At 41.9% G+C, this 25661-nt stretch overlaps 1 protein-coding gene across 1 annotated transcript; it reads right to left on the reverse strand.

The window, feature by feature from the left end:
- Nucleotides 1–16: 16 nt before the first annotated feature.
- PODN (podocan) lies at nt 17–25288 on the reverse strand. The gene is given in 11 exon segments (XM_026086846.1): nt 17–1048; nt 2420–2621; nt 4669–4817; nt 7794–8451; nt 10043–10158; nt 12190–12346; nt 14644–14753; nt 19845–19909; nt 21510–21603; nt 22286–22551; nt 25204–25288. Coding segments are annotated over 10 exon segments (1869 nt in total). The 3' UTR covers nt 17–1048; nt 2420–2452.
- Between the last annotated feature and the right edge of the window lie 373 nt (nt 25289–25661).

The raw sequence follows: 25661 nt of genomic DNA on the forward strand, positions 1-25661 counted from the left end.
TCTAAAAGTTTTCTGCTTTTCTTTGGTTTCTTTATTTTCCATGATTTCAACAGGAGCTGAGAATACTCAACATCACAAAACAGGAGAGGCTTCAAGAGACTTAGACAGCAGGCACTGTCCCCCAACCTGAACCAAATACGGAAATCTCTCTCGATGCTTAACAGTTTTCTCCTAAGACACTGACACATTCACTTATCTCTTTTGCTTCATTAGTCTCACTTCTGACTCTTAACATGGATGATAATATAATAAGTGAAAAATTCTACTGCATATATTATACTGCATACTCAGTCTTCTGGACCTATTTTCAGAGATACTCATACAGCTGTCACATGGACAAACAACAGCGAGACAGAAACTTTACCAAAGCTCTGGAAGGCAGACCTACAGCTCTTTTTATATATTCACAACTGTTTTATCTTAAAACCTTTCTAAAATAGGCATATACTGCAAGCTTTGGCAGTAGGAATAAAATATTATGGGATCCAGCCTTACTTTGTTTTTCTCATCCAAATATACACATTGTTCTAACAGAGGAATGGATTCATCCAGGGTGGTAGTTGTTACTGCTGCTTGATGACCAAAATGCCTCATATACTGCTCCACACATGAAACTACCGCAAACATCCATCTCGCCTGATCAGTAACAGCTTCTTTGGATTGGCAGAAAAGAAAAGCAGCACACACATGGTTCATTTAAAATGGAGTGACAAAGAGAGCATTTGAAGGCATGTGTTCAAAACAGTCCCATATTGTTATTACAGATGGTAACAGTGAAGGAAGAGAAACAGAAGGAACAAAAGCCAGCTTTTGTGAGTTCCACAGCAATCCCCTATGATCCTGGGTCTTGAGCAAGATGATTTGGAAGCTTTGGAAAGGCATTCAGGGTCTCTCCCTGAATAAGGCACTGTGACACGCTGTCTTCCATGAGCCTGGAGCAGCGCCACGACAGTTTCCGTGTAATTCATTGCACGTTTTGCTAAGTGTTCTCTGTATATCTATATAGATATATACACAAAGAAATACATGTAATTTTCCATATGCTTTCCTGCAAAACATCAGAAGAACAAGATCAGTTACGTAACAGAATATAGGATTCAAATTATGCTAAATTTAATATCTGCTGACAAGTCACATGTGCCCCAGACCAAAACAGAGACGTGCGGATTCAGAAGTCAAATGTACTCTAATTTAGTAGATACAAATTACTTGTTTTCTCACAAAGTTTTGACATAGCACAGGCGGGAGGTCAGACGTTTGGCTTTCCAAGTAGCTTCTGCCCTTTTCAAGACCCAGCTTCTTTTCAGTGTAGTAGGACTATTCCTAGCACTTTTTTGTGTCATTCTCCATGACAAAACATCAATTAGGGACAAAACTAAACACATCTTTTCAATTCTTGGAGTTCAGCTCTCCAGAAGTAGAGTACAGTGTCTTGAACCTCATCATCTTTCATGCATATAAAATGCTTCTTTTAAGAGATGCATACTGCAGAGCAAACAAAAATCCACATTCCTCAAACACTGTTTCTCCTCTGTCTTTTCTTCTGCAGTTAAAAGGAGAAAGAGGTTCAAGTAGAGAGCTCAAGTGGCTGGAGAGATTAGTTATGGAATACTGAGATCTTAATTTCAGGATTACCAATTCGGAACCAGACACAGTCAGCAGCAAAAACAATCTGTAACTGGCCAGAGGCTTTTCAGKGAATCTGGATGAAGTGAGCAACGGACCTTCACCAAGATCTATYGATAGGGAAAGCGGAAAAGCACAGGCTCCTGTGAGAACATAAGCATGGCTCTCCTGAACCAGGCACTCATCTAGCCCTGCACACGGTCTCCAAGTGATCTGAAGTGGATATTCTTTCCTTAAGAAACAGGCCAAGCTCTTCACACTCCCAGTAGTCAGTGATTTAAGGACTGCTTGAAATAGAGGAAGTGTCTTAATGCCAAGTTTAACAGACACTGATGGGCCTATTTTCTTTAATTTGTCTAATTCTTTTAACTCATTTTCAGCCTATATGGTCTTCTGCGTCAGTGAACTCCCTAGTTTATTCTTTGTCTTCCTTTTGTTTTGAACTAGTTGCTCAAAATTATCACGAAGTGCCTTTACATTTTTTTGTTAACAGAACTAGTAAATAACGACCTCCATATTTATCAGCTATACTTGCCTATAAGCAGAAGCCACTACAAACCACACACTGTCTCTGATAAAATACAGACATATAATGACAGTTTCCTTTAATATATATATATATACATATTTTTTTTCCCACCCTTTTGATTCTACCATTCCTGGTCATGTTTTAGCAGAAGTTTTGAGTCTCTTTATGAGTTATCTTATACCTTCAATCATACTTGTAAATTGGAATTATTTACACAAGGGTCTGAGAATTGGATCCATGATTTAAATAAAGCACAGTTGTTACCTTCCATGTGATGTGCTTGTGTGAGTTCACATTTTATCTCAGTTCTTCTTCCTCTTCCTCATCTTCCATTTCCTCTTCCGAATCATCCTTATTTTTTGAAGTATTGCTGAATTCCAAGTTCCCTTCAATATCCAGTACCTGTAAGTGCTTTAGGCTTCGGAAGGTACTTTCCTTCAGTGCTCCAACTGCAATCTTATTAAACCTTTAAATGAACAAAAAATGACCTTTCTGTTAAAATAAGCCCATTTTTATATCCAGCACAGAAGTGTTTGGCGACTAGGAGGAAGCCACTCTGCAGAGCTACACTGACTTTACACTGACTCACACCAGGACTCCAGAAGTGGCAGCACGTCTAAAGAAAGCACCATTGCCAAAAATGCCAGCATTGATTTCTTATCARGTTGAACCACATTTTGAAACCAGGCATAAAAAAAGATAATTAATGTTCAAGAGTCCCTCCAGTATGCAAGGGTCCTAGTTGATGATAAAAAGTTGAAGCTCAAAATCAATGTCTTTCCCCCATCTCTTTTTATTTTTATTTGAACACACTGGGTTGCAACTAAGAACAGAGTATTGACTCCTCTGGATGGAGAACAGAAGGGAAAGATTAGCAAGCAGGCAAACGCAGCGACCGTACAAGGCTTGCTGACATCAATCTGTATCATTGCAAAGGACTTAGCAGGAAAATACTGGGAAATATTAAGTGATTCCCACTGATTTCAGCTGATCAAACTCTCAAAAAGACTCCTTCTCGTCTCTGCCCCAGGCCCTCTTACCCCTTCTATAACTGTGTACTGCAAGGAAAAAAAATCGTAGTATTGGAGTTGCTCCCCCACAGATTCTGCTTTCCCACAGAGGAAAAGAATCTGCTCCGTAGCCCCCACTGCAAAGTGTAACTTGCTTTTCCATGAGATTCCATGCCATCCCTTGACACTTTAATTCTTCTCCCAGGATACTTGGAAAAATGATTAAAAATATCCCTCTAGAAACATACCCAATGCAGTAATTTTTCATCTGTTATTTTTGTTTCCAAGAATATAAATAAACTAATCTGTAATTTAAGCACCCCTCACATTTACTGCTTGGTCCTTTATTYTTGAACATGCTTAAAATTCTATTTTAATACTCCAGATGTATATTATTGTTTTACAGCATTAAAGTGATTAATAGCCTCCCATTTCCTATTAAGAAATACAACCTACCCTGGGTGGAGTTGCCTCCTAAATATGTTAGCAAAACAGTTTTGTGAATTTCTTTTTTCTTTTTATGTAGAAATATAAAATGTGGTTTCTGGTTTGCTTCCAAGCATTCACTAAATTCTCATAAATGTGAGCAGATGGATAGACAGACTGCTCTAATTCACCCCAGACTTTTTAATTCTATTTTTTTGGTATGCAATCACTCCTCCAAAAAGGGATGATTCAGAACCACAGAACAATTTAGTTGCATATAGACAAAATCAAGCCATGTTTATTCTCATGCCACAGATATATTAGGCTTTTGAACATATCCACAGAATCAGCTTAATCAAATATTCTGTAGGGTTTTATAAGTTACTTCTAAACAATATTTTCAATAATRTTCCATTAGATTACAATTGCATACGTTACTGGACCGGATTCTGGCTTCACTTCTTGTGGCATAAATCCTGAATAACATTACTGTGATTTTATGTAATCAAGGTCAGTATCTGCCACCTATAAAATACGCAGTTTAACARACAAGGTCCTCATCCAACTGATAGAGTAGGGAGAGAAAAAAAACAAACAACCAGGAACGCTTTCTGAGCTTCGTTACGTGACTGTCACAGTTGTACACTGTCATTTGCTTCACACAAAACCCTCAAGGAATGCAGACAGCTTCGATTAGTCATGCAAGCCCCATTACTGCGGGGGGTTATATACTATCAAAATTCAGGACAAAGAGACACAAGCAAGGCTGAAGTCCTACAACTGGACTGTAAACTTTTAGTGCACGGCTGAATATCGGAATATGACATAATGTGGAACATTAATTTCCCAGATTTTGTAATACGCCTGCTCCATTCTAATAAGCACAGAAAAGCCAGACTCTCCAAACAGAGGGTCGCCATGGCTTTTCTGAGCAGGTGAGCACAGTTTTATTATATATTACTATAAAAACAAGTTACTTATTTAGAAAGTTAAGATTTTAAATACTTTTTAAGAAGTAAATTATGAAGTGGATAAAGAAGAAAAATCTTGTGTGTTGAAGTAGAAACTTGGCCTTACCTGAGGTAAATTCCTTTTATGTTGGGTGTGGATTCAAACGCACTCTCTGGCACTGCTGTGATCTTGTTGTTCTGAAGGTACAGATATTCTAGCGATTCTGGCAGGTCTGATGGGATAGAAGTCAGCTGATTGCCAGCCATGTCTAATGACTGAAAGGAAGAGGCAGCAAGGGGTTAAATAAATCATTGAATTTAGATATTAGCAGCACTGAGCATGCTCCATCAGTCACAAAAAGAGATTTAAATTTAACAATGGATGAGCTTCCACAGGATGGCTGTATACACATACATACACTGCCATCCTTCGGAAGCTTATCCCATTATTTTATATATTTTTATATATATATATATATTTACATGTGTGTTTGTGTATATAAGAACATGTTCTTATATACAAACATGTATGTTTGTGTGTGTGCATATGTATGTATATAATATGCATATGTATATATAAAAGTTATTTGCTATATATACTATTTTTTTAAATATATTGTACATATTCATTTATATTATCACGGAAATAACTAACAAGCAGTAACACTGCTTCAGAAAAATCAACAGCCAAAAATGCACCCTTAGTCTAACAGAATTTGTAAAGTATGTTTTTATACACACACACACACACACACACACACACACACAAAAAAAAACTGTTACTTTGGTTACAGCGCAGAAGTGAGATGTTTATGCAAAGCTTATCCAGGATTTGTTATGTTTGAAAACCATCTGGAAACAGGCTGTGTTTGTCAGAGGGTGCTTTGGTCACTCTCCTCCAGATCCTTTCACTTCTGGTGAAATCAGCAGAAGGACAATGTGGGTACAGAGGAGACGGTTTATTCTCAGCCCTGCAGAAAGGTTCAGTCCGAGTTCATGGTGGAAAGCTGAAGTGGTATTTACTGCAGCCTAAACTAATTTAAGCGGCCTCTAATTTTCATAAAGGTAAGCGTGGCCATGACAATTCTGCTCTCTTACACTGCTGCCTAACAGGGTGATCTCACGTGACCCGTCGTGCTGTTCTGTTTAGCAGTCCCTACTTTTCTTTATCGCTGTCCCCAGGCTTTCGCCCACGCCTGCTTTAAGTGAATGAAAAGCAGACCGAATTTCAAACATGCACGAGAACTCCCTGAAAGTTGATATTGCAAACGCTTCACTAGCTAGAGTTACACTACGCAGTTACAGGCGAGAATACCTAGGAATTTTCTAACACAGACCAATGTATGAAGACGGTCAGGACTGAAGGCTATGATCCTTTCTCAGATGAGTTTTAAGCAACTAAACAGATCCAAAAAGCACTTTGCTATCCTGTATTATAGCATTTTCACAGCATAAAGCTGACACAATAATTACACATTACTCGGAGTTACACTTCTGTAAATGACTGTGATGATTTCAGTGTTTTTATTCTCTAGACGAGCCCAGTCCGGCAAACAATCATGCAAACGCCTGGCTTTGCAACGGCACATGGTCTCCAGTGATCTCCGAGGAAATGGTGCAGGCTGAAGCCTATGTGAAGCACTGCAGAATCAGGGTCTTATGGGACTGTTACTGGTCAGATCTCCTCCAGCGCACCAACTCATTAACTAATTGCACAGCAAAGCCCTTAATGATAAAAAAAGATTCATATATCCTATCATGAAAATAACTAACAAGCAGTAACATGTTTCAGAAAAATCAACAGCCCAAAATGCACCCTTCATCTAACAGAATTTCTAAAATGTGCTGTTCTCTTAGCCTTGTTTAACCAGAACAGGGTTTGCCATGGCTGAAGGCCTAAGGTTTGATTCAGCAACACATTACTCGGGCTCGACACTGACTATAAGGGGCTACAGCAGCGCACAAGCAACGTGCTGTAGCTATGAATCAGGCCATTAGAGAAGGAAAGCTTATTTTTCAGCAACGAAAGCTTCCAAATTCTCAGGACCCCGTTTGGTTTGAGAAAAAAACAAACACCAGGGAGGTGACAACGGGTAGGTTTCATTAAGCTCCTGCAGCGAAACAATTCCCGCATCTGCTATTCCCATCTGCATCTTCCTTCCAAACTACCTTCCATCTTACATTATTTGCACACACACACACACACGCACGCACATCACTGAAGCACCAAACAAATGCTAAATATATCGCTAAAGCCACAGCCCAAATCTACAGCTGATTTAAACCAACAGCGCTACTGACACTGCCGCTGCATCGCTGATCTACATTAACTGAAGGCCGAGCTCCCGTCTAGTCCCAGCGACAACACGAAAAGAAACGCGCACAAAGACGAACGTCCGGGTTGTCTGAAAACGCCGCACTGGAGGCCAGTGTGACACATGCTGCGTGTCCCTTATCCCTGATCTGCTCTCAGATACTCTGGCTTTGTCTGTACCGCGACCCAACCATGGGTACCCTAGACGGCTGCCATACGATATAGGTAATACCTGTTACTGCAGGAGACAGGCTGTTGCCTGGAAGGAAACACAGGCAAATCCTTCAGCCAGCGGATCAGTTTTGAAAGGCCATTTTGCGCAGCACGAATGTGTTTGTTCCTGCCTGCCTTATGGTTTGTGTTTAACTTCCCCAACAATTAAGCAAACAACAAGACTGCCGATTGAATCCAGACCCGCGAGCTACTATCCAGGTGCTTTAGCCAGCTGAGCTGCTAAATCCTGCAGCTTGGCCTGGCTGACTAAGCCGATGTGGGGGCTTTGAGAATTAAAGAGTGGTTTTGTTTATGCATTCTTTCTTCCTGCTGTCTCTCTTCAGAGTTCATTTAAAATCTTTCAGGAGACAAGCTATCTGAAAGGTATGATTTGAGTTTTAATGCCAAGATTCATTAATATTAGCTGAAAACACAGGACACAGTAGGGTTCAGAAGCAAAGCTGGCTTTATGTTTCCTGTAATTACCAGTACCATGGTGGACTGACATGCTGCTCAGCAGTGGGAGGTGCCCACCCCGGCACAAATGTCTGCTAAAGCAAACGACACACCATTCCCACTCTAGAAACAGAGGGTGTAGCAATTACATCGCAAGCCCAAAACATGAGGACCAAGTGCATCTAGTATTGGTGTTGCATAAATTGGCTTAGGCAGACAGATGAGGACATCAGTATTAGTAATATAATTAGAGAAGGTGATGTTTCTACCTGGAGACTGCTGAGTTCTCTCCAAGCTCTTGAATAAATGGAATTTACTTTCAGTTTATTGTTGCTCAAATACAGTTCCCGCAGCTTTGTCATCCCAGACAAAGTCCCTTTTGGGATGGTGCTTATCTCGTTCTCCTTCAGCTTCAGAATCTGCAAGTTCTTTGGAAAGCCGAAGGGCACTGTGTGGAGATTGTTCCCAGAAAGATCCAAGGACTTTAGCTGCCTCAGTTTACGGAAGGCCTCCCGATGGATCTGGGGACTTTTGAGCTTATTGTAGCTCAGGTTCAGCTCTTCAAGGAAGTAAGTGGTAGCAAAGTCATTCCTGTTAATCTCAGAGATCTGGTTATGAAGGATCATAAGTGTTTTCACTCGTCGGGGCAGCCCACTGGGAATCCTGTCCAGCATGTTGTTGTACAGGTGTACAGTGTGCAGCTTCTTTAAGCCRTGGAAGGCTAATGGGTGAATCCCTCGGGCTTTTAATTTGTTATTGTGGAGCAGAAGGTACTCAAGGTTCTTAATTTGGGTCAAGACATCTCTGCCAATCATCTTAATTGCATTCTTCTCTAGGTGGAGGAGTACGATGTTTCGAGGTAAACCACTTGGGATTTGTGAGAGGTTATTGCTGGACAAATCCAGATATTCAAGACTAGACAATTTCCTTGGGAAATCAGGAAAGAAAACACTCTTCATTTAGATTCTGTAAAGTGAAATGATAATCAACTTCCCCTAGATTTTTACAATCTTTTGTAAGGGGAAGACCCCCCTCCCCCCCCGGCCCAGCACAGCTCCTCTGTTACTACCCTTTTTTGTCTCAAGCATGATATGACTCATGTGGGCAGCAAAACAGGGAGCTCCCACACTGCCACTGAGGACTAGGCTCTGCCACTGCTCCTAAGCCACACTAGCAAGAGAACCTGCTAGAGTCCACAAACATCCAAACTCTGCCACCGGCTGAGGCCTGAGATCAGTTCTGCAGCCTACTGGTCTCTCATTTGACACTACAAGTAATGGCAAATGAGCAATTTAAGTGCATGCGACCCAGAAGAAAGAGGGGCAATGGGAGCACCATTAAAACACAGAATTTAGGTCTCTGTTTCACAGAACCATAGCCTGAGCAAGAGAAATTTCTGCCTCTCTGAAAGTGTATATTTAGACTGGAAAGCAGGCCTGCTTTTGAGAGAATGAAGTATTATTGTTTTGAAAAGCAGAAATACTAATTCAGTGTCCTAGGCTAAGATCATGAACTTCTCCTGACCCTCCAGTATTATGGAAGTGAGTCAGGGCTAGATCTGCTTTGTGTAAGCTATTGAATCTGGATTCCATGGACTCAGTTGAAGCTAAAATAAAATCCTCAGACCAGCTACTCATACCAACTAGGTGTGGATCAGCGGTATTATATACGCCAGGACTGAGGAGCTCTGTATTCCCTTGTACTTCAAGGCAGCTTCTCAGTTTAAATGAGATGGTAATCTGCATGGCATTGCACAACCAACTGCAGATGACTTGAAAGTTTTCAGGAAATATGAGAACTAACATGTTACAGATATTACTTATTGGTTACTGCAGTGCTATTCAGAGATATCCAAGCAGGCTCTAAATAAGCAAATACAGTCTGTGGGTAAAGCACTTCCTTGCTGCAAATAGAAACACTTCCCAAGTTTGGGTACATCTGAATCACACTGCGCTGTACTGTACAGACAATACTGTACGAATAAAGAGTAATACGCACCACCTGTGTGGACTACGACTGGTGTCTTAGCTATTGCCACCAAGATCAGTTCATCCAAATCTTAACAGACATGTTATGTCCAACATTACCTGGAGAGGGACGTAACAGACCTAAGGTAGATTACTAAGCGAAGTTATTCGGTGTGAAATGTGGAAGAGGAAGGTACAGTCTGATATATTCTCATCTCTGGTGATCAGAAAAGTTTACAGAATTCATAGCAAATCATGGGCAGGACAGATTACATGGGCTGGATTTTCAAGTACGACAAAGGCAGTGCTCAGTGCAGGCAGAGAGACAAAGGTACCTTTTTGAAGTGCTAAGTCCCAGGCCACATTCAGGACAGCCAAAAGCTATTTCAGCTGTACCAGTCTGTAGCAAAGCTTTGCCTCCAGTCGGCAATTGGGCAGCACTGTTGCACCCCCTCCCACTCCAGTATACATTTTTTTTTTAAGTAGATGTACTATATCAGAGGACCTAGACAGACACAAACACAGGCACAAACTACCGATCTGAATCTCACCAGAAAGTTTCATTGTCCATTCCTTCGTTAGTCAAATAGTTATTCTGTAAATACAGCTCCCGCAGACCTGTAAGCTCACTGAAGGCTCCTTTGGGAATCTTCTCTAGCTTGTTGTTCTAGAGTTACAAGAAGCACAAAGCACATTTTTTGGCATGAGAGAACATAGGACTCTTGGGCTCTGCTCAGCTAACACCAGGCGGTGAAATTTAAAAAGGGCTAGAAGTGAGATATTTCAGGAGACACTATAATTCTGCATAAGAAATAAACACAAACAGTAGACTGACATATTAGAACCTCTTTTTATTCATTTCCCATGGAATCTTTGGGTTAAGGAGTTAGAATCTGGCCCATTAGGAGGGTTCTACTTAGTATTCATGATTCTTCCACCTGCATGCAAATTTATAATGTAATCTAGGCAATTAACTCCAGAGTTTGCTCAAAATGTCTAKATTTCATAAGCCATATTTAACCATAAAGAAGAATTAAATTGGAAGCTGGGAATCTGCCAACCTTCCACTATTAATGATATTTCAAAATGTACAGTTCCTACAATGTAGATTCCAAAATAACTACACTTTTTGCCTTAGTGTGGCTTTGGAGTAGCCAGCAGGCAGACATGAACAGAGTATGAAACTAAATTCCATTATAAACAGGAACTGTTTGGGTTATAAAAGGATATATAAAGCACTAACACTGAAATTCCCACAGAATTTTGTTAAAATTCCCGCAGTTCAAGTATATGCAATAACATGATGGACAGACTGGACTAGATTCACATCCAGCCTAATATAAACTGGGTACCACAACAGATAGATTTGGCTTAGTGTCTGAACAAATAATGAAAGCAAAAGAGAGACCTGTCACATCTAAATTAACTCATTTCATCACTTTTGGTCCACTATTTGTCATCTCTCATTTCCTCACTGTCCTGTTTTTTTTTCCAGTAAAATATGAAGTTAACATGTTACTACTGACGGGCAGTGCACCTAAAAACAAAACGCTCATTTCTCTCCCCAGCTTCTTCTCTGCCCTTAACGCAACCAGCTGGGGTTGGAGGGAGGGTAAGAAGAGTTCAAATTACAATCCTCAAAGTCTGAGTCTTATTTTGGGAGACAATGACTACATATAAATGGCAGTAACATTCAGGAGTTTAGTAACTTCATATTTTGCAGAGAAATTCCAGCAATTTAAAGGATCGGACCCTTTGCCTTTGCTTTTCTTCAAGCTGGAGAAGCCTGTTTTCTGAAAGACTTTCATGGGAATTAGCAGTGAAGCCTTCAAGGGAAAAGAAAGCTGGGAGGCAAAACAGAACTGCCTTAATGCAAAGGCTGATAACAGATTTCAGTCTACTCATGTCCAAGGAGCTGTCAACACTAGGAGCAAGCGGAACCAGGATTCCCCATCGCTGCAGCACTCCCATTGTTAAAAGGCTGAGAACTCTAGTACAGACACAATGCAAGTGTTTTTATCGAAATCAGATGACATGGAATTAAAAATGCTGGAGACTAGATAATACCACAACTTCTGCTATTGCACTACTGCTGGAGAAGTTGTAGCAGTGAAGAATCACTGATCCAAACTTTCTCTGTGTTGACAGAATTGCCAGTTCAGTAGCAAACAAAAACTACTGATGCTAGGGAACAGTAGTCTATGCGAAACGAACTGGTAAGCAAAGCCAGCGGGGAAGCTGTCAGGAAAAACACCATCATCAGTGGCAGACTTCGCAAGGAGGCCAACCACTGAACGGCTGTGCAGAATGATCTACCTTYTCATGCTAATGTGTCATCCCTCCAAATCAGGGAGGCATGGAAAAACTTGCACTGCCTGTGTCCACGATGGGCTGCTAAACGATTGCACCCAGGAAAGAGACCAGCAGTGCTACCATGCAAGCATCTGCAATACACTCCCTTGGAAACGGAGAAAAGCCCTGTGAACATGTTGTTCTGCAAAAACACACTACTACTTATGAACAAAATAGTAAGGACACAGGAGATCAGCTCTACTTGAGAATACAGCAGCTGAGTCTTAGAGCTGGCCTGGGAATGTTTCCAAGGGAACTCAAAGGGCTTGGCTGCGTACTTTGAATCCCATACAATCACAGTACTTTGTCACATTTGTAAGAGAATACAAAACCTTGGTGTCATTACCTTTAAGTGTAATTTATAGAGTGCTGGAGGGAGATTCTTTGGAACGTATTTCAGGAAATTGCTGGACATGATGAGTATCTCCACATTATCAGAGCCATTGAACATATTATCAGGTAACCCAGCATCTGAAAGTTTGTTGTTATGAAGATACACAGATCTACCAGAAGGAGAAAAAAAATGAAGTTAAACAGATAGTGAGATCTGCTTTTTTGTTTACCAAGTGAAAGCTGTTTAAAAACTATATTTCAATCTTTTCTTCTTTCCTTGGGACAATTAAATTCATTTTTAAATGTGCCATTTAATGTAGTAAGGAACGTATCCAAAAGCAAATGCCTGGCCCAAATACTCTCTGAAGTTTCAGTCCATTCAAAATCCAAACCTGAATGTGGATACTAATTTCACAAATAGCTTCACCTTTAAAAGAAACTGAACCCAAGTCTGGGATTGTGCAATGCTTTGAAAGCTGAATCCAGATTTCACAGTTTGGACCTAGCTTTGTGTTTGGCCAAGAGGCACGAGGAGTATATTGGCGTGATGGCCTCATTCAGGAGGGTTAGAACTCCTATCTAATTAGTAGATATGCCCCCAAGTTTAACTTCTATTTGGAATCAAATCTGGACTTCTTGAGCTTGCAAAAATTGACCTGTAGAGCTCTTGAGAAAGGGCTGTCCCACACTTCTCCATTCTTTTTGCTCCATGAAGGCTGGAAATATGCTGGGAGCAGTTTCCCTTCTATTCCTAGAACTCAGAGGACACACAGCACTGCCGGGATGATGGAGCAGGTTCACTCAATCTGTAACAGTTCTGTTTTTTAATGAAGGTTTGCGATCTAGAGAAAGAGGGTCTCTTATTTTCCCTTTGCCTTTCTTACTTTTAACCTTTGATATTCACAGAAGAGTTTTTCCAATCAGATTTTTAAGAATCGGATTTCATCTTCCTTACATAAGTTTTAATTCTGTACAAGACAGCTGACCTATATGAAGTTTTTCCTGCCTTCCATTGCTTTAACTGGTAAATAAATTCGTCTTCTTCCTAGCAAAAGAAATTATAGGATTTTACTGACTGATTTACTGACATCCTGTGTGTACCCCAGGATGCAGCAGGCAGCTAAAATTTGGGGGACAGGTTAACATTACAAAAGAGCGCAATGTCAAAGGGAGCTTTTTTAACTTGCTCTTGGATTCTCTGCCAGTTGCGGAGAATACTTGGCAATAGTTTTTTGGAAGGAAGGAAGGAAAGGGTCAGTATGGAAACAACAGTGTGATCACACACTCCAGGAGGCAGAGAACCACACTGAAGATATTATTCACTCTTCATGGTCAGCTGTACTTTTAAATCACAAATATTTATCTTTCTGAAAATCTCACTTTCCAGCTAATCAGTCTGAGACCATGAACTCTGCTGAGGGCAAGTAACCCAACTAAAACAATTGAGTTAAGATTTTTTATCAGCAGTCTCAGAAATCAGTGAGTTACTGTTCCGAATGAAATGAACGTTGCTATAGGAGAGCTTGAGAAAATCCCTTCAGAAGCTTTAATATGAAACTAGAATATAGCAGCTTCTGTAATTCAGGTTAAGGAAGAATACATGCATAAATCTAGCTTGTGTCATAATGAGATATTGCCAGAAATAAGTGATTGACTCTGCCTTTTCAGTTAGCAAGAGCCTACGAGACTAAAGGCCTAATAAACACAGAGTAGCTTCAACTCTCAATTAATTCAATGGGAACTGAGAGTTCTTCAGTTCATCACAGGACTGGGCTCTAAGAGCTCAACTAAGCCAGCTATTGTTGAGTGCAAATTACTCCCAACAGTTTGAGACCTCTTTGCAGGATTCAGATGTTACAGTGCCCATATAAATACTCAAAATGTCTTTGGAAAAAAAGCCCTATGTCACAGCAGGTGTGTCTGTGTGCAGCTGACTTTGAGGTGGGCCATAGCTGCACTGGATCCAGCTGAGAAAACTCACAACTTAAAACTAGCAGAGGGGTCTTTGAAACCAGTTCTGAGAGGATGAAGCACATGCGAAAGGAGGTAACTATGCCTGACTTCAATATAATTGAGTAATACGCAACTGTATTGAGTACTGTACTGTCAGCTTGATTCTAACTTTTTTAATGAATGGACTATAACAAAATTGGGGATTTCTAAACAGTTAATAACCATTTTGAGAAATCAAAGCTGTTCCTTGCAACTCATAACTGATACACAAATAAAATGGAGACAAATTTAGTTTTTATCTATGTAAAAGTGTCTGGCAGCTAGTAAAAGCCCTTGAAATGTATGCTTCTGAGAGCTGATTTGATACTCCATGCTGAGATTAATAAATTGTCAGCTTCCTTCCAAAAACTATCAGCAGCCCATAAGATGGTTGAGCAAATAGTTTCTTGTCAGTCACCAACCGCCTCCAAGCAGCGGCAGAACACTGTTCTCATTTCACTTCCCAATCCCTTACCTCAGGTTTGGTTTCTGTCCAAATGTGAGCCCATATATCTTAGTGAGATAATTGGCTGCAAAATCTGCACTGATCAAGGTGTGTGGTAGGAATTTCGGCGCCACTGTAAGCTGAAAAACAAATATATGGGGGAATTCCAATTAAATGCAACAAAGGTTTTAACCAAGTATTAGGCCAGCAACAAAACACTTGCAAATCTGTTTCCTCTGAACAGGCAACAGTAAATGAAAAAGAATGCAGATTGCATGAACAAAAACAAATGGTCCTCACTCACTAATCTCTCCAGGAAGGAGCTGGACTTTTGCTCCAAAATATTTGGATGTTTGTTTTTATTGGAAAAAATCAAGAGATTGTTATTCAGAGAGGAACAATAATAAGCAATGTATTTGCTAATTCCTCAAACTACTATGCCAAAAAATCTGACCCAYCTCACACTGGCCTATTATTTACTCCCATACGAGAGTATGTTGGTTGTGGGGGGAAGCATCACTTCATATGTCTGTTACAGTATTGCCCGCATTTATAATGATCTCTTCAACAGAGGATCTAGGTTCCCAAAGGGCAGGGATCTTTCTGAGCCAAATTATGAAATATTAAAAGGGACATAAAAGCAAATACCTACTGTGCAGTGACACTTTGTGTTTATTAAACAAGTGATGTACCAGAAATGAAACACAGAAAGGTCTCGTCTCCAAAACTTTTTAGCCAAAAAGAGGTATAGGATTTGACGCTGTTTGTTCTTGGCCTATTGCTGTTTTCATCAGTGATCTGGAAAAACAGTGCTAGGAATGTCTGCATCTGAACAAAAATTGATAGAATGAAAACTAACGATTAAAAAAGTTCAGTTCTACAGAGCCACCAGATAATACAATAGCTAGGTTCACTGAGTGGCAGCTAATAGCAAAGTCATTCATCCAGAAACCAGGAATACAGGTCACACTTACAGGCTGGAGGATGGTTTTCTGGAAAGCATAAACTCAGAAAAAGATTTATGTATAAAGATTAAGCCACTGGGACACAAATTCTTAACATGATGCTGTGGTAAATATAGTCCTTGGGCACATCAGCAGAAGACTACTGAATTGCCATAGGCAGGTGGTATCACCACAGTTACAAATGTTAACTACAGTATTAGTGAGACCATCGCTATAATATTTTATGTACACTTTGGAGGGTTCATGAGAGAACCCCTTTTCTAGGGTGATACTGAATTCGTCATCATCTGAAGCTCTGAGACCAGGACTGAAACTCTGGGTTATGGAAGAGATCTGCCTTCTAGCATGAAATTCCTTGAATCAGTAAAGCTTCTTGCTCACAATACTGTTATGTGAAAGAGGACGTGGTCTTTAGAGCAGACCCACATGATGACAAAACATATTTTTCAAATTGTTATAAAAATAAAACAGTAATTGGTTACTAAAAATAGTGTAAGAACAAAAATATTTAAAGGATGAATAATATGTGAGAGAACAGAGACTTTGTTGGAGAGCTCCCTAACCCAAGCCTTAAACTGCATATTTACCCAAAGGATGCCTAGATTTCTTTCTGCTAGTTTGTCAAGTGTGCATTAATGAACTCTATCCCTCAATATGTAACTTACTGGACTTGTAATATAGTTCCATTTTTTAAAAGTTTAAAATACATTATTCATTATTTTTCACTCTCACCTATGGCAAAACCTCCAGCCCTGAGCTGCCTGAAATGTTTAATAGGCACAAATACAAGCAAAAAGATCTTTCCCACAAACCAGTCACTGATACTAATATTTCCAGATACTATGTAAGCAGTGAAAATTAGAGGCATTTTAAATATTACCACAGTCGCCACAGATCTGCAGTGGCTTAACCGGTATTCTCTCACATCCTGACCTGAAATATCTGATCGCATGGAAGGTGGGTAAAGGTACTTATCTCTAACTACAAAGTTCTCAGGAAGCCTCAGGAAGAAACCGCCTCTGCCATGACATAATACTGAGAAATCAGACACAGGACACAGAGTTAATCACTTTCATACACAGTGCCATATTAAAGCTTTTCTCCTGGAATACAGAGTCTCTTGAGTCATAGCTTTTACAGAAATCAAAGGGAATGGCTCAGATATGTGAGATGAGAGAGGCCAGAGCCACAAAAAAGAGCAAAGAAAGAGAGAAATTTTGGCCAGGAAGAGTTTTCAGTTGTTCAGGACTTTGTTTTGGCATTTCAGCACTTAGTCATAAGACTAATAGTTGTATGATTGCTTGCTTCAACTCCTGGCACCTGTATGTTGTTGTTGCACTAGGAAGATACCAGATCTTTCAGTTTGATATTTCTTTCTCAGACTGTTCCATAGCACAAGGAAGGCAGAAAGAAAGAATCAATTCATCAGTTCCACTAGTCTCAGTGTCAGGATTTTCATTTGTGAGCTTTTAAAACTGAAGAATATAAAATAACATTCATTCAAGAAGGTGGCTGAAAAGCCTCAGGATTTCTGTTCTTGTTCCAGTAGTTCAGAAACATTTCTAACTTTAGGTGATCTACCTTTTCATCACACTTCTGCCTCTTTGACATGAACCAGCACTTGAAAAACACGATGGCTCCCAAAGGCTGTGGAGAAATTTATTTGTTCTTTATTAAGTTCAATTTTGTCCACCTTAAGAAGCCTGTCAAAAACAAAAAAAAACCAGGGCAATTCTGAACAGAGGTCCTATTTACTAGAAATGGGAGTGGGTCACCTGAAAGAACACTGCTGTCCTTTCTCTCTCTGACATGAGAGACTTAGACATGGTTTTTTCTAAGTGGGAACATCTGGAACACACCTAGAATATAAACCTGATGCTGGAGTCTGATTTATCTAACAGCATATGTAACTTGTGACTTTGCTGCATTTGTTCCTACAAATGGTACTGAACTTAACAAATGTCTCGCTGTTCTTCCTATGGCAAATAAAGGACCGATAGGATGATGAATACACTACTTTGAGGTACTCTCCATGATACTGAACAATTGATCTCCACTGGTTGACTCCTGGCAGAATTAATGCTAGATTGTTGTAGCTGTTAGCAAAAATAAAAGTTGAATGAGAAACTTCCACTAGTATACTGCCTACTGAATAGCAATCTGCTTCTCTTCAGCTGCAATTTTCTTGCAGCCTTATTGCTGGATCCTCCTTTTCTTCATACACCAGAAATCGTTCCTCCATTGTTAATTAATAAATTAACCAAGGAACTTACAAGGATTCTACAGAATTTATTTGTTTCCTTGTTTATCACAACCTTTGGCATAAACAGAAGTATTGGATCCATTGAAACCTATCTTACTATGGGAATCCTTGGAAATGTAGAACCTTCTGTCACCAAGATCATCAGCGTATAGTAAATAATAATGACAGCTCATGATCTGCTCTACAGCTTGGCAGGAGAGATTTCTGTTATTAACAAGGCTTACTGTACATACTGCACAATGTGTGACAGATGCATATTAAGAAAGTGCTTTGAGAAGTTAAAAAGGAAACTACAGTATCAGTTATTTACTTAAAATAGTTGTTACTCATGCACTACAGCAGGTTTTTAGACTATTATGATATCTTCTATTCTCTGACCAACTATGCTAGTTTCATGCAAGACAGTTTAGCTGTATGTGATGGGATTGCAACTGAGGATAAAGCAGCATCAAGATAATCTGTAAAACAAAGAGCAAACTACCAGCAAATCCCTGCCCTCCTCCAGCCACCAGTCACTTGATCTGCAGTGTTTCCCATTTCAGAGTGGATGCAGTTTGAAGCCAATCTGGTTTGTCCTGGCTTGTTATTTATGAAGAAATGTGTTATTTTTGTGGGTCCATAACTCCTCACTGTAACTAGTTCTGACATTCGCTGATGTTTGCATTTTCATTTGGGATCCTGTTCTCTCTGCAGTAAAGCCAGAAAAACCAAACATTTTGTTTTGTCACACAGGGAAAACTGGAGTGCAAAGTTCTGGAATATTAGTCACAGTCTGGCTTGTTCTCTTTTATGGAGTTCTTAACTGCCAAGACTGTTATATGGAAATGGTGCTTGAAAGAGAGAAAAGAACACAATGTTACTGTACTAAGGAATGGGTTCTATTCTCAATCACTCCATACAGAAATCCATGGAGAGATTCTGGATATGTCTTGGCCTGACTGAAATCTGAAGGTGGCCATATGTGTATAAATGAAATGTCAAAGAGTCACAGATTTTAAGAGAATAGTAACACATATAGACAGACATGCACATATATTTACAGAGAGAGAGAGATGCAGGGTTTCTGTATACAAAAGAAGCTCTGCCTGATATTTTAACTTCTGTTTTGCTGTGGCATAACAGTTCCTTCTGTAGTAAAAATTTGTGGGGGGTCACTGGGAAAAGTGAATGCCAATGAGAACCACCAGGTGCAAGGGCGTGTGAGAAGGTATTTCCTTCCCTGTTCTAGGCAGAAAAGCGGTGCTTCTGTCATGACAACCAACCTGGATCATTAACAGGAAAGCAGCTGGGATCTTCTCCATTAAAAAAACAGCTCTTATCACTCCAGCTAGAAGAATAAATTTGCTACCTGCTCAGTTTCACTTTGTGTGGGTACCCATCCATCAAACCTAATGAGAACGGGAACCAGGRAAGAGTGGATGACATTTTGCAGTTCTTGATGGCTCAAGCACAGGTATTAGAATGTGTTTGTTCACAGATTTTTCAACGCAGACTCATCAGATGAGATATGCACCCCTGCACACCACTACCCACAGCTTATTTGCATACAGGCAGCTATCAACTCTGTGTGCAGCTGATCCAAAGCTTACTGAAGACTGTGGTAATTTATGAATGCAGGGGCTCTCTGTAGCTCCCTACACACATACAGGAAAATTTCTATCAGCTGCACAGAGACAGAAGTGTTAAAAATATACTGGCATGTTTTGCCAGCAGGCAAAACAGAGATCTTCATTTTGATTTAGCCATTCCTACCTCCTCCTCACCTGGCAATGAGGTCTTAAAACAATTTTGAACTCCTGAAACATCAACTCTATGAAAAAGAACACTCTAATTTTTCAGCATACTAACTGATTGTTTTGACCTTAAGTGAACCTTCATTAGACTATCACTTCAGCACAATGTTACTTATGTAGGATATACACTTTTAAAGAATTCAAGACCCTCTTGTTTAACTTTCAGAATCCAATCAGAGAAGAACTCTGAAAGCCTTGTGAGTCTCTTACCTTATTGTTTGCCAGGTACAGGTAATTCAGGTTCTCCAGATGTTCAAATGCTTCTTCTGGCAGCCCTTAAAAAAATATATTAATTTTAATCAGTGACACTAGCACTGCCTCCCTGAGTGAGAATATCACAGAGTAGTTTTATCTCTCAGACAATATTTTTAATGTAAGATTTAAATATTTTTCAGTGGCACTGAAACAACCTGACTCAGGCCTATTGTTGTTTAGGGTTTTTTACTAACACAGATAGATGATTAAAGAGCCATAGAAGACCATTAAAAACTCTAAGCAAACAAGGCGTGTACAAGGGTCAGGTACAGAGCYATGCCGACTTGCCGTGGCACTAATTATCAGTGCTCACAGCAACCATGCTATTTGAGAAGTTTCTTTGGTTATTTTCTCATGAATCTGCAGATAATTTTTCTTGGCAGGATATAGTCTCTGTTGCTGTTTAATGATCAGCTCAATTTGATCTGTGACCATGATGCTGCCAAAGGGACAATTCTGCCCCACTCCCACCAGTAGCTGCATGTCCTAACCCCTCTCTTGTTCCGTGTCCTCCCAGTCCATGTGGCCATGCAGTAACCAGCTCAGCGAGCGGATCCAGCTGAGAGCTAACCCTCCCCCAGTAAGTATTAGTTTTCAGCTGAATCGCTCCACGTCCAGCTGATCAAACAAGCACTACTGCTGGCACAAGGGAAAGGATACAAATGACGTTTTCACCTGGCACTTAGATTACCTTAAGTCAACGATGAAACTACATCCCAAGTCATAGAATATTTGAAACTCAGGGCTGCACTGAAGGTTGGAAAAGAATCATCACCAAGTCCAAAAGGAAACAATGTCAGGGGCTGAATCTATTAAGCACAGTTTTCTTTGTGCTAAGTACGAGTGATACGTGTTGTGTCCCATGCATAATGTGCCCACATTCTCAATAAAGGCCTTCTCTATCATTGATATAAGGATAGCAAGAGCATTCAGAGCATCTGGACAACACACAAATTAACAGCAATTACATCTCTTTTATTGCATCTCCTGCTCTCTTGCTGTTTAATTCCTCTTTTTCTTTTGCATTCCTTACTAATCAGTTGTCAAGCTCCTCTAATAGGCCTAGGACTTAGCAAAACCTGCATACAGAAATCAAAACAGTTTTAGAAAAGGGCAGAAGTTGCCTTATTTGTAATACAGATTATTTGGATTTAAAATAAATTCAAGAAGGACTGATCTRGACTAAACTGAGCAAACTGACTGAATGAACTAACCAAACGGATTAAGAAACAAGGTCAGTCAGAAGGAAATCATTCGGCACGTGGACATTTCTGGTTCCCAAGCGCATTGCACTGATGTGCCTCAGGGACTGGGGGGAATTTGCTGGACGTGAAGATCTCACGCCACAGTACACAGTGCTGCTGCCAGGTCTCCTCCACTGGTTCAGTAAGGCTGCATTCTTATACACTGAGTATTACGTTTCAGATGATAAAGTGCCTCCATGATCTGTATAATGGCCAAAGGATTGATGCTTATAGCCAACTGTTCCAGTCAAGTCAACCCACCGCTTTTCACAGCTTTCTTTAGCAGCCGTCACTGGGCTCACTGCATCAGCTGGTGTTGCTGTAGGGATCGGTGCTGAGGCAATGGCTCTGCGCACTCCTGACTTTTCCAGCTTACCTTTTGAAGTAAGCCTGTTGTTTTGCAAATTGAGAGTTTCTAGTCTGTGAAGACGAGCAAGCTCTTCTGGAAAGATTTCTTCTATCTGGTTATTCTAAGAAAAGGGAGAATATTAATCATCAGCAAAGTAATCCAAGCAGGATCCCAATAAAACCCAGACTGTGAACTCCAAGAAAATTTGGAACTGGACCCACAATGTCAAATCATTGTCAGCAGCTTTCTCTCTATAATGAGCCAAACTCCAAAGTCAAACCCAGCAGCATTTTAAGGCCTGAACCAAGTTCTGCAGCTTGTGCTCATCTCCAGAAATATCCAGCCGGTGCCCTGGTAGCACGCAGAGCGCGACCATGCGTGGCAAGGCTTATAACCCGTCTGCCAAAGCCAAACCTCGCAGCTGCAGCAAAGCATTTGCTGCAAGGTTGGCACCATGGAGTTCCAGATTTACTGCTTCTGCTATTTTGGAGGGGGGAGAGGGCTGAAAACATCTTATTCGTGAATGAAGCGATTTAGCCCACGTTCTTCGAAGAGGCCTCAAAATGAGAAGCCTCCACCGGAAAAAGTAACTATTACTTTGGGTGAAAATTCTTCTCTCGGAGCTGGAGGAGGAAACAAGGAGAAGGTTTTCTGGGCTTTTTTTTCCTCCCTGGATTTGTGGGGAGCGAACTAACGCGGCGCTGGGTGAAAGCCTCCCGATAYGGGGCGTTACAGGCGGACGCGCTCGGTGCCCAGCACCGGGGCCCGGGGCTGACCRGGCCCGGGGCCGCCGGCGCCATTACCTGCAGCGACAGGTGGTTGGTGAGCTCGGGCAGGCGCAGGGGGAACTCCTTCAGGTCGATCCCGCCGCAGTCCACGACGCCCTCCTGGCTGCAGCCGCAGTCCCGGGGGCAGCCGGCGGCCGCCGGTTGCTGCTGGTGCCGCCGCCGCTCGGCGGCGCCGTCGGGGAAGTCGTTGGCGCCGGGCGGCGGGGGGCGGGCGGCGGCGCAGCCCAGCGCCAGCAGCCCTAGCGCCAGCAGGGCCCGGGCGGCGCCCCCGGGCATCGCCCCTGGAAGACGAGAGCAGAGCGTGGGCTCAGACCCCGCCGCGCCGCCGCGGGGAGCGGGCGCCTGGCGGGACCCGCCGCCGCCGCCATTTCCTGCGCCCCCCGCCGGGAGCGCCTGGCGGGACCCGCCGCCGCCGCCATTTCCTGCGCCCCCCGCCGCGGGCGCCTGAGGGGACCCGGCGCCGCCGCCATTTCCTGCGCCCCCGCGCCCGAGCCGAGGCGGCCGCTCGCCGCGGGCCGCCGGAGCCAGCCCGGCAGCCGCCGGAGATCCCTCGCCCCCGGGGGATCCGCCCGCGAGTGGGGCCTCCCGCTGCAGCCGGGGGCCTGGCAGCAGCCTCTGAACTATCCCTGACTCCTCAAGTAATTTATCACGTAATTTACTGTCTTTTATTTTTTTTCTTATTGAGAAACGCCAGATGATCCTGGGGATTTATAGACGAGGTTATGCAATGTTATTCTTATGTAAGTGTTGATGGTGATGTGCCACGCAGCGTTGCATATGGAAGCGGCCCCTCTCCTTAATGTAAACAAGGGATGGTGGAAAGGCGCGACTCGGCCCGTCGGGATGCCTCGCCGAGGGGCTGTCTCGTGCGCGCCGAACAATAATAAAGCCTCTGAGCTACTGAAAATAATGTGTGTTCGGGCTTCCTATTGATTTTGGACAGTGCTGATCTGAAGCCTTAAAGGCTTGGCTCGTGTTCAGCTTTTATTTTTCTGGCAGCAGGTTAAAATAATGCAAACAGAAGTTCGATATCTGCTGGATCAGCCAGCTGGCCCCAATCCAGCCCTCTTTGTCTCATTTGCTGCCTTTCTCAGGTTTCATATATAACCATTTGCAGTAAGAGCTGGTAATGGCTCATCTTTGACTCTTCCCTCACTTCTGTTCTTTGCAAAGTGTTCAACAGAAGAGAGACTCCGCTGTAACTCCAGCTGCAGCCTCCTTCCTCCAAAGTGGAGAAAGTCATGAGAACTTTTTATTTAGGCTGATCTTTTAAGGTCAAAAACCACAACGGATTCTTGACCTGAATATGAAATAAATGCTCATTCTTCTCCGCCAATCCAAGCGTCTCCTTTGCCTCAGACACAGGAATGTCTTAGAGCCAGGCGGGCAGCCATCAGAGCTGGCACGGCTCCGTTTATGTCCATCATGCAGCTTTGTACCAACTAAGCCTCCCTCTCTCTGGGGCCCTCAGACACTGGGTGCGTGGGAAGCACTGGACAGATCCTGCTCTCAGTCACAATCATGAAAATTTTGAATAATTTCTTTAAACACTGACTTACGCTTGAAGAAATGGGAGAAGGTACACTATGGGACAGAGCACTGGCCCACATGACAGAGCATGGGTGGGTTTGGTTCAGCTCTGGACTTTCGTGCTGGGTCATTTTAAGCCTTTCATGTTGTTTGCTTGATCCCTCCCCCCTGCTCCACTATCCCACAGTTTCCATCTCTGTAAAAGCTGAACTTAATGAAATTAATCTCCTTTATAAAACATTCCAGAGATTAGATGGTGTGCCATATATGGCAGCAAGATATTAATAGTGAGATCAAAATTGGCCATATAAGTATGCCAACAGTGGATCAGTAAAATCCTTAGTATTTGGTGACCTAATCTCAGAAAGTATTTCAGAAATCTTACAGAAAATAGTCTCAGAAAATAATCTCAGAAAGTACAGTTATCAAATCTCTCTTTATATAGATACTGACCCCCCCAAAAAATAAAAAGCCCTTTTATACATGGGTCCAAATCAGCCCTGCTGTAACAATACCAACACCATCCCAATAGCACCCAGTTACCTCAAGGTTAGTATTGGTCTCTATGGATTTGTGGCATGCTGACTTCTCCACAAATAAAACGGAAAAGATGTTAAAAAATAGCATGAAATATTGCATCTACTGCACACTAAAATTTGAGAGGCAGTCTCACCCCGCTGTCATCACTATGCATGCTGCTACACTGCCTTTGATGTGACTGCTGCTCTGGTGCCACAGGGACACACTTTGGATAAGGAAACAACCGCTTACATCCGGAGCGCAGGCAGTAAAGCRAGGCATGATTTTGATTTTCTTTTAGTTCAAAGCACATCTGAAGTAACTCACTCCATTTAAACTCATTCCCATGGGCGTGATCCAAAGCCTTATTAAAAAAGCTTATTAAAGTACTAGTTCAAACCCCCCTAGAGAGCTTCCCCTCCCCTTGCCGTCAGTGGACTTTGGATCAGGCCCTATAACCCGAAGACTGCAGTTACACTGAAAGCCAGTTCAGGGGTTTCTGTGGTTGCATCTTTCCGAGTCCAGGCAGAACCACCAGTGACTCCTGCACTTTGCTGCCACACAGCACCAGGAGCAGTGTGCTGCAACAGGCACAGGCTCAAGAAGCAAGCTGAAGTTTCGGGAGTTACTGTATGCTTCTCAGTGACTACAATAATTTAATAAACAACAGAATTATGTTCAAAATGTCTTTGTACCTACTGTTCTCCACACACACATTCTCACAGGACACACACACAACTGGAAAAGCATCATCTCCTTCAATATCAGCAGGTTAAGTGAATCTGTTCACTTTAATACCCTTTCTAAAAGCTGCAGCTGACAGGCAGGCTGCTGGATGTTGTCTGACAGTCCAGCTTTAAAAAATAAAGTGCTGAAAAACTCACCTTTGTTGACAGAATTCAGATGACTGGAGAAGAACATTTCTCTTGCCCCCACAGGCTCCCTCAGCTCATGCCATGTCCGTTACATGCGCTGAGCTCAGACTGAGACTCCTCTTTCCAAGCCAGATCCTTTCCAGATGTGAGCGGCAGAATTAGAGAGAGTAACAGGCAACCCTCTACCAACGAGAGTTTCCTGCACTTTCCAGCGAAATCGGAGAGGAATTTTCCAAAGTCACCATATGGGAAAATGTGAGCAGGAAAGAGGAAGCAGCTATAGTCTGAATATAAAGACTTGGGCAAAAAACAATCTCCCATTGCTTTTTGTCAACACACTTTGCAAGATCCACGAGAGATGCCAGAAGAAAGCATGCTGCAACTGACAGAAGAGAAGCAGAGGCTGCCTGCGCATTGCAGGAGAGCGGAGCTGCGCTAGCGGTTACTAGAGCTTTAACTTTAGCTGC

Source organism: Apteryx rowi, unplaced genomic scaffold, assembly GCF_003343035.1.
Source record: "Apteryx rowi isolate R43461 unplaced genomic scaffold, aptRow1 scaffold_7, whole genome shotgun sequence".
In the NCBI taxonomy this organism is placed as follows: Eukaryota; Metazoa; Chordata; class Aves; order Apterygiformes; family Apterygidae; genus Apteryx; species Apteryx rowi.